This window comes from Zingiber officinale, chromosome 3A (genome assembly GCF_018446385.1).
Source record: "Zingiber officinale cultivar Zhangliang chromosome 3A, Zo_v1.1, whole genome shotgun sequence".
NCBI classification, from domain to species: Eukaryota; Viridiplantae; Streptophyta; class Magnoliopsida; order Zingiberales; family Zingiberaceae; genus Zingiber; species Zingiber officinale.
The window spans coordinates 113,304,778-113,315,449 of NC_055990.1; the positions used below are offsets into that span (position 1 = coordinate 113,304,778).

A 10,672-nucleotide genomic window follows, 5' to 3' on the forward strand; every position below is an offset into this window, starting at 1 on the left:
TAAATTGACTCATGAATCAAATTTAAATTAGACTCATTCAACAATTGAATCTAATTGAGTCTAACTCAATAAGTCTAATTTGAATCCAATCTTTGATTCATCATATGAATCTAATCCTATTGGTTCATCATATGAACCTAATCTCCATGCACATGTTCTTTGTGTGTGACCCAATAGGTTCTTGTAACGTTGGCAATGTTATAAACTCCTTTAAAAACATAAGCAATGAGCGGCATCTAGCAATACATCATTGCTACCCAAGTTACAAGAAATGTTGAGATCCAACATCACCTTGTGACTACTAATTGTGACTCCTCACAATATGTGACAAGTGTCCTTCTATCCTAGACATCTAGATTGATCAATGTGAGGCATAGACCGTGTCATCCTCTGACCAATCTAAATCTTGAACTCCAAGTAGACTCACTCAATCAAATGAGCTCAATATCTCATATTGACTCATTTGGGTATGGTCATACACTTCGTGGTCTCACTCTATCAAGAATATCGATGTCTCTCCCGTCATATAGGAGGGATAGATCCCATCTACATCACTCACATCCCTCTGCATAATTTGTTATATACCCAGTAATCGCCTTTATAGTCCACCCAGTTACGGGTGATGTTTGACGAAACTAAAGTACATAACTCCTTATGTAGGGATCCATGGTGACTTCAGGTCTAAGGACTAATAGTCATACTAATAGCCACATGAGAAAGTATATGACACTCATATAACGATCCATGATACTTTCTCATGGCGGGTCATTCAGTATACATTCTCTAATGCATACCCATGTGTCAGCTTGATATCTCTATATCCATGACTTGTGAGATCAAGTCATCGAGCTGACCTACATGCTAGTCTTATTGTATTAACATTGTCCCTGAATGTTAATACTCGACTAGGAATGATTTAGAGTAGTGTTCCCTATATCATCTCACTATCGATTCAACTAATCGATTGATATAGGTATGAACGTTCTACTCAAGGACGTTACTATACTTATTTTATCTGACACTAATACAAATAAGCATAATAACCAAAAACCAATGCCTTTATATATATACAAGAATATGATATACATGAGTCCATACAATCATCAAATGATTGGCTCTAGGGCTCTAACTAACACCAAAAAAAAAAACTCAAAAAAAACATGCTACTATAAAAGTTTATTATGCATATGTACCCTCTCTCAACAACTATTGACTATTCAACTGAAATAAGGATGATTTCTTAAGAGGTCAACAACTATTGACTATTCAACTTCAGTGTATTTAAATTGTAGGCACTAGTTATGATGGAGTTATGTCAAGTTAAAATTTAAAATGTTCAAATTTATTCGATAAAGTAATCGAGTCAAATTAAATCAAGTTTAAAATTAACTAAGTTGTTTAAATGATTGTTCAAATTTAATTTGATTTTTTTATAAGTTTGAGCATAGTTAAGTTTAGTTTGAATTTGATTTGTTTATGAGCTCTCATTTTAAGTTTATTTGATTATTTAAAATTTTAACATTTTGAATGTTATTTGATTGATTGTTGAGTTTGATAATACAAATTTATTTATTAAATGTTCAATGTTTATTTAATTAATTTTATATGTATTAAATGAATATAAATAAATTCTTATCAAATTTAATATCAAATTTGTCCATAAATATTTGGTTAATTTATCATCTTAGTCACAAATATTTTTAGCCCAAAGTCACACATGCGACATGTGTGATAAAGAAACTAGACTTTATAAGAAAAATATGATAAATCAGATAACATCGAATCTTAACGAAACTTGATTATGCATTCCGTTTAGAGAAAAATAATGATGCAGTTAATACTGACTCTGAAACGACTTGCTTAATCTATAAAATTTTCTCATTAGCCAACTAGGACTTCGTAAAGAGAGAAGGCATCACGAAGGTGAGGAATATTTTGATCGTATTTTTGCAAACTATAATGGGTAGCATGTAATAGTTTAAAATACAAAGGGGTACGATGAAATAATGGATAAAAGTCTGAGATTGAAAGCAAAATAAAATTCGTCTACTTATTAGGTTTTGGATGTTGTGCGGGGGTTTACAGTACGGAAGTTCGGCTGCGGCGGGGCTGCGAGCGGCGGGGGGAAGCGGCCTGGAACGTAGATTGTTGAAGACATGGCAGCGCCAGGAACTCCAGCCTGCTACTCCGGCGTCGCTCGGGACTCCGCCGCCTTCCGTCTCATGAAACAAATGGTTCGTTCGCATTACTTCTCTCTCTGTCAAGCTCCTTATTTTTTTTTCTTTCCTCGCTCATGATTCTACTCATCTGATGAGTGGCTTCTTGATATGATTCGATTTTCGATATTACTGGATTGCCTGCTTATGTCGACGTGACTTGCCGTTTTTGTCTGTGTAATGAATTGAAATAGTTCGTGATATCATGGATCGGCATTCCTTCTGAAAAAAGGGTTGGCCATGTATGTTCAATGTTGCATTTTTTTTTACAAATAAAATGAATCGATATCATGTATTATGGCGCTGTCTGTGAGGAAGGTCAGGCTATTTCATAAACTATCCATTTTGAGGATTTTGAGAATTTGAATTGCAGCAGTGTAATTAGGGTTATTTGGGTTTGATTAGACACATGATCTTGGGAGATAGTGCGTCTTCCTGCTGAAATTTGCTTTTATGTGGTTCTTCTCATTTCTTCTTGTATGACTTCTGTTTTGAGCTATGCACTAAGAATTTGTTCAAGTGGGGATGGAAGATAAATTGCATTGTGTTTTAATAACGGTAAGTAGGTGTAAAGAAGGCAGTTTCGATGAATGATATTTCATTCGAGGATCAACTAACCATGTGCTGCTGCTAACAGATTTGTTATAAAGCCCTATTGTTTCTGTCATGTTTCAAGTGAGCAGTCTTCCCATGACTAGGAATACTCACTCCCATAATGAAATAATTCAATTGACACGTCTATTGTGCCGGTTAAAGGATTGTGCCATCGCAATCCTAGACTATGCTTGTAATATATCCACATTCTAAGTTTCATAGGACAGAAACATCACACCCAGAGGTATAATAATGAAATAAGAATAATATATTAGAAGGGAATTATAAGAAACATGTCTAAAGAAATAAGATAAAAGTATGTTCCTCATAATTACATGAAACATGTCCTTGAATAGTCGAACCACATAATTATGTATGTTCCTCACCATACTTAGATGTTACTTCTTCTAAAGGCATCTTCCTTTGTAGTTTATTTATGCTTTCTTCTAACTTTTTGTAGGGCTGGGAAGAAGGTGAAGGCCTTGGCAAAGAAAAGCAAGGCATTAAGGGTCATATTAGAGTGAAAAACAAACAGGACACAACAGGTTATCAACGATTTTCTAATAAGAATAGCGATTGTTTGAATAAATTTGTAAAGATTATTCTTTTTCAGTTTAGAGCTTATTTAATTAATACTTCATGTGTAGGAATTGGCTTGGATAATGCTTCTAATAACTGGGCATTTGATACTTCCCAATTTGACAATATTCTTAAAAGACTACAAGTGGTAATGCTGTTGCTCAGATGATGTAGATTTGGAGCCTTTTTGTTACCTTATTTTGTGAATTTTAACTAATTCCTTGCCTTATTTCTTTTTTTTTTATGCAGCAAGTAGCTGCACCTGATGAGAAAGGTATAGTGTGGAGAATTTGATATGTAGCTAATTTGATTGTTAGCTTTTACAATGCTTCAGCCATTTTAATTTATATCCTTTATGGCATGTAGAAGCAAGACTGAGAGATGATGAAGAAATTGAATATACAAATGATACATCAAGTAAGGATTCAGTCATGAAGGTCACCCGGCCTCAAGGAAGGTTGATTGCTCTCATTCTAATAGTTGGACTACTAAAAGCTTACTTCTCTATTCACTAGTGTTAATTGTCTATAGTTTTAAATAGGTACAAGAAAAGAGAGAGGGGCAAGAGTGTGAATGCATACTCGGCCAAGGATCTTCAAGGAATACTTGTAAGTGATTGGCTATTTGCATATAATTTCTTTATCAATTCATGTGTTTCATGTATTTTACTAACATATAACAAAAAAAATTGGTGCATGCTGATTTGAAACATAAAATAAAAAATAAAAAATCAAGTGCAATTAGGTGTAGCCGTAATATATGCTAAAATAAGATAAGCTATAAGTTGAGATGATATTAACATGTTCAAGTATCACATATTTTTTATAAGTTGAATTAACTAGAGATAAATGTGTTAAGGGGGAGAAAGGAGACCAAAAAAATTCTCGATGTCATAAAAATTTAGTTTATTTGAATATCACTAGTGAGATGCCAAATAGTTGGGACTTATATCACTTTGGCTTGATGATGAATATCTAATCTTGAAGGCCAATATCCAAGAATTGATTTCAGATTGATTCATAATTATGTTGATATGCTGTAAGCATGACCTATTACAATTGTTAATATATTTGCATGTCATTTTTCAGGTTAGTAAAGCTGAGGACAGTAGCAAGACTGATCTTGATGTAGAAAATGGAACTTTGTACACGTTAGCCGATTCTCATCAGGAAGGTTTGCAACAAGCACTGTGTTGCTTTTCTTTCTTTTATTTTTTATTATGTAATTCTAGTTGCTCATGGGAAAGTGATCACCTATATAAAAGAAGGGTAATGAATATCTATATAATAATTAAAATGAGAGAAAAATAAAGGTTTTTATGCAAATAAAATATATTAAAGATGAATCTAATCGAGAATTAGTGAAGGATGCGAAACTAAAAAAAAATTGATAAATGAAGTATTTTTATCAACTTTTTAATAAAGAATGAGGTGATCAACTTAGTTTATGAATTTCAGAAGTAGAACAAGTGTTTAATGTGATGCGAAATGAAAAAATAGTTGAATTGAATGAAGTTTCAATTGAAGTATAGAAGTGCCTAGGAAAATAGAAGTATTGAATGATTTATGAAGTCATTTAACCTTATATTGAAAACAAAGAAAATGGGTAAGTTTTTTAGTCTCTTGTATAAAAATAAAGGAGACATGTAAAATTGTGGAAATTATTGGTGTATTAAGATTATAAGTCATACAATGAAATTTTAAGAAAGAGTGATCATGGTGATTGAAAATCAATTTGAATTTATACCAAAAAGGTCGCATCATTTAAAGTGCAGTGATTTATTTGGATGGTATTTATAATTTTAAAGTATGGAATTTTATTATCTAATCTAACTGGGGTATCTTTTTATTATAATTTGTAGTTGTATAATTTAAATTTTATTCGTTAAACAATACACACACTATCAAATCTAGGATTTGAATTAAATGCATGTGCCAACATCATTACTTTTCTTAAATTAGTTTATTTCATTATCTATTTTTTTATTAATTGTATTGTATCAAATATAATTTTATCGTAATTTACTTTATAACTTAAATTTTATTAACTGTTGCGGTCCTAACAGTTGATCTATTTGCTACTTTATACAAATAAGAAAAGTGATTTAAAATTCGGACCTTTGCCTTTCTTCTTTTGCTTTCTATCTATTCACTGACATTCTCACTTATCTGAGATTTTGTGCTGGGTTTGCTATTTACAAATTCCTTATACACGTTTCATTGTCTCTTGTTCTTTGAGTAATTGATGGTTCTTTTGTACTTTGCATGTGGTAGCAAGCTGCAAAGATGAAAATGCACAGTGGTGGGGTAACAAACTTGGATTCATTTCTGGAGGTTTTCTTGGGGCCAAATTTCATGCTACTAGATCCTCCTTACCAAAAGATTCTGTACCTCCAGATTCAAATAAGCGCAAAACATTCGCTGAAAAAGATCAAGAAAATTTGTATAAGCTTGTTCAAGTAAGTGATTTCTTTTATTGAATTCTTTCGTTCTTAGGCTAGTAGCCTTAAGGTTCCTTATTCACGTTGAATTATATTCTAGGACATCATACACGTTGAATTGTCTTGTTTTAGACCATAATTATTCATATAAGGTTGTCTTGCCCCTTTCAAATCTAAGAATATCTTCAGTTCTTTTTTCTTGATTCCTCATGTTTGCTTTGAATTGAACAATAAGTAGATCATTCTTCTTGCTGTCTAAATTTTGTTTATTTATCTTCATATTTAATTGGCTTGATTGATTTGATTGAGATAATTAAATATCACAGCACTATCGATACAAATGTGGCCACAGATCATGAAGCAGTGCATCTTTGAAAAGCTTTCACATGGATGTTTGGTGATAATTTCTCTCCCTCGTTTCATATTTTACAGGACAAAGCTACAACAGGAAAACAAGGGCTTGGGGTCAAGGATCAGCCGAAGAAGATCGCTGGTTGCCACTGGAAGGGGAAAAAGACATCTTTAGTCGACAGTGACATTGAGCACTCTGATGATTCTAATGGCCCAGCAAAGAGGAATAAGATTGAGGACGTAGAGGCCAAAGATGTTGCGCAGCCAAAGATAAAGCTAAAGAAGTTGTGCAGAGTGCTTCTTAATCAGGTTCCAAGTTTAGCAATATTACATTACAATTTATCCTGTGCCTTCACTTTGTTAACAAGAATAATCATTTCAGGAACCTTCACAATCAATGAAGTTGAAGAAGCTTAAACTACACATTGAGGCACGCTCTAGTTCTCTCCTGTCCAACTTTTCCTCAAAGCATGACGCTTTGTTGTACTTGAAGAGGAAGGTAAATTTCTCTTTGAAGGACTTTGTTGTTCATTATAATCTCACTAGCTTTGTTTTCCATCTAAGTAGATTATATGAATTTCTTTCTAGATTCAATTGAATTGATATACAAGTAAATACATATTATATCTACGTGCAAAATATAATATATTAGACACAATATTCTGTGCAACATGCGACATGAGGTATTGTCGGGTGATTCTAAATCGATATGAAATCATGGATACATTAACATGCACGACATTAAACCAATGCAATGCATCTAACCTAATTTTCTAAGGATTAGTTGTGTGGTCTAAAGAAACATAGAGTTACTCGGATTGAGCAAACTGATTGTAGTAGTTCTCCTTCCCTTTTGGAGTTTTAAAAATAGTTACAAGTAGTTCTTAGAATTTGGAGGAATTGGAAATAATTTTCTAAAATCTCTTTAATTTTTTATGAACACTTTGATGCCAAATTACATTCTTCACCACCTTTTTTATTTCTATCAACATCATTTGTTTCCTAAAGAAGGAAGAGTTTAGAAATGTGGTCTGAATTTCCTTGGTTATATTCCAAAGTTGAATGAATGTACCCATATAATTAAGGTGTTAACGAGCCAAGTCGAGTTAAACTTGATGGCATTCAAATTTATTTGTTAAAGTAATTGAATTGAATCTAAACAGAATCAAATTGTTGAAATGATTATTTAAGCTTGGTTTGATTTCTTTTATATGAGTTTGAGTTTGATTTAAACTTAGTTTGTATAGATATTATTGAGCTCTCAGCTCAAGTTTCTTTGATTGTTTAAAAATTTAATAGTTTTAAATTTATTCGATTGATTATTAAATTTGATGATAGGAGTTTATTTGTTCATATTAAAAATTTCTTTATTTATTTACCATATTAATGAGAATTTTATTGATGGATGTGATTCACATATCCCTTGTCATGAATATTAACAAGTTAAATATATGCATGTTCAAGCTTCTTCATTTACTTTAACAAATTGTTTAAGATTATTTATTTAATTAATTTTATTTGTATTGAACGATCGCTTTTATTAAGTTGAACATGTGATTTGCTCTCCGTAATTGGAGACAATTTTGTTCTATAATTTTTCATGAAATTTTGCATAATTTTTTTTATTGCTCCTGCGAATGTCAGCTATTTTTTTTTTTTGGTGCAGTTAGAAGGCAGCAAGACATTCATAGTGGAAGGCAAGACCGTTTCACTGGCCGCGTGAAAAATCATCATTTTAGAGTGTAAGTGTAGTACAAACAGTCGTATTTATTATTCAATTTGTCATTCCATTGTACGGTACGTGTAATCCTCTCTTACAACAGAAATTTTGCGAGCGCCAATTTGTTGCTTCATACTCGTCATCAAATTCAAGTTGTTATTGTGTGATTTTATGACCATGTATTTTTTTTTTTTTTCTCAAAAATAACCTCAATCTAGGATAAAACTGCATGTAGGAAGGAGCATTCACATCAATTTATTTATAATATCTTTAAAATTTAAAATGAATTATCTATTTTATTAAATTTAAATAATTATTTTTTATTACACTATATTAACTATTTTTAAATTTCTAGTATTTTTAATTTTTTTTATTATTTTTTTTCTCTTTTATCATTTTTAAATTAGGGAAGGAGATGTGAATGTTATAATCATATTCATGGTCAAATTCAAATTTATTAATTATTTTAGTTATAATGAATTTAATTACTTTGAAACGACTATTTTTATCTTAGTACCAACTCAACCTATTCTCACTACTATAGTCTATATAACGTGAATCACTTATTATTTGGCGCAATAGTATAGCATTTAGAAAAATAAATTAATTAATTGAAATTCATATTGAGATAAATATTTTATAGATCAATTTTTAAATATTCATAAATTGCATTTGAAATTTATGATAGATAAATCAAGAGAAAACATGGTCTATTTCCAAAATAAAAATTAGTCCGACTGAATATTTGAATTATAAAAAAAAAACTCATGGAGTAACTGTTTTATTCCTTGAGTTGCTCTGTTTGGTTGTAAAAATAGTCCTAAATTATTTATTTTCATATAAGATGCACATTTTTAAGCAACATATTAGTTGAGGAATTTTCTTTTATTGCGAAAATAATTAAGGAATGAGATTGAGAAAATGAGAATCTGAGATGAATGAGGTCGGGACGGTAATATTTATAAAAAAATATTTTTAAATTCTTAAAAGGGTTTGACTAAAATGCTTTTTATGGAAAAATAACTCAACCCAATTCGAATTGGAGAAAATTGTAGAACCGACCCATTTAGGGCTATATCTAGCACACGCGCTATGGCCAACTCGAGTTGTGCTCCGCATGGCCCAAGTCAGTCTCATGCTGGCACCAGCCCACAGGCCACATCATCCCTGTTCAACACAAGATGTGTCAAGCCTGGGAGTACAGACGAAGAGAACCGATCAGCAAATTCAAATCAAATTGGAACATGTTAAATAAATTTTTCAAACTGAATTTGAATCTATAATATTTCATTCCGTTGTCATGAGCTACCAGCGAGCTATTTGGATTATTTTTACATAATTTTAATTTATATATACTTAAATTAAAGTCTGAATATTTTAAACCAAACTAAAATTCAAATCATTTTAAATTATAAAATTTTACTGAATCAAAATTTGAACAATTCAAACCCTATTTCAAATTGAGTTCGAGATAAAATTATTTATGTTTTCAAATTTCAAATCAAATTCAAATATAATATATATTCAAATTAAAATATCAATATTTTTATACTATTTGGCTCGGTTATATTCATTTGCACTTCTAATCCAGCCTAGGGGTAATCAAATCGAATCGAACTAAATTTTTGAATGTTTAAATTTGACTCGTTTATAATTGAACTGAACTCAAGATTTATTTAACGAATATCTTTTATCAAGTCTAAATAAGTTTAAAAAATATAAATTATAAATTTAAATAGTCATTAAAAATTAAATTATATATTTAAAAAAATTATAATATTCTTATTAAAATTTATAATTTTATTTAATAAATAAATTTAATAAATTTATCTATGTTTTTCATAAGTGAAATGTAAATTTTATAAATTCAATATCAAAATTATTATTTTTTTATTTAAAAATTAATTCATGAACTAACTAATAAATATATTTACAAGTTAACCAACCTGAGTATTTTCAAACTTGAGATTAATTTATTTATCTTAACAAACTTTATTAAACAAACTCAAAGGAATTTTTATAGAATCGAACTTAATGATTCATTCACACCCCTAGTCAAGCCGAATTCAGCACAGCCTCAAAAATATTCAATATCCATGACAACGTCATTAAGCTACAATGCTGCATCGGTACCAAACAATTTACAAGGCCAGATGGATATAATTCCATTGAATTTTAAGCAAACTACAGCACTCAATAAAAGTGTCACGTGTCATAAATTATTATTATTATTATTATTATTATTTCTTAATAATCCAAGTGTTCATGCCCTGACTAATCCGGAGATAGATAATCTTCTCCCTTAGTTCGCATACCAAAAAATCTGAAACACTACTATCGCATACTTAAAAACGGACCTCCAATATAAATTATTTATAATTATACTAACAAGACTTGTTACGTCTCCAAATCTAATCCATTTAATGTATTAAATAGACTAATTTCTGGAGCATATTAGCATTATTAAATTAAAAGAAACCAGAGAAAACTATCGACTTAGAAAAAATTATATATTTATAAAAACAAAAAAAACTTTAAACAATAATAAAGAATGAGGCTAAAAATAATAAATGAAATAAAGAATAAAATTTTTAAACAATTATATAAAAATTAAATAAAAAATAAAAAATAAACATTTATAGAATACTTAAAATATGAGAGTAAGATAAGAAATCTTGTCTAAATAAGATATATTAAAAATTAATATAATGTGGTACTAATAAATGATGGAAAAATATGAAAGAATAATAAAAAATTATTTTTATAAACTTT

General features: G+C 30.1%; 1 protein-coding gene across 1 annotated transcript; it reads left to right on the forward strand.

Moving 5' to 3' along the window:
* The first annotated feature begins 2,050 nt into the window (after positions 1-2,050).
* Positions 2,051-8,072, forward strand: LOC122052300 (G-patch domain-containing protein 1-like). Its single transcript, XM_042613766.1, has 11 exons — positions 2,051-2,234; positions 3,271-3,355; positions 3,458-3,537; positions 3,639-3,663; positions 3,756-3,846; positions 3,931-3,997; positions 4,478-4,562; positions 5,663-5,847; positions 6,262-6,489; positions 6,563-6,679; positions 7,847-8,072. Exons 1-11 carry the CDS (start codon positions 2,157-2,159, stop codon positions 7,901-7,903), a joined length of 1,098 nt encoding a protein of 365 aa, XP_042469700.1. The 5' UTR covers positions 2,051-2,156; the 3' UTR covers positions 7,904-8,072.
* The last annotated feature ends 2,600 nt before the right edge of the window (positions 8,073-10,672 follow it).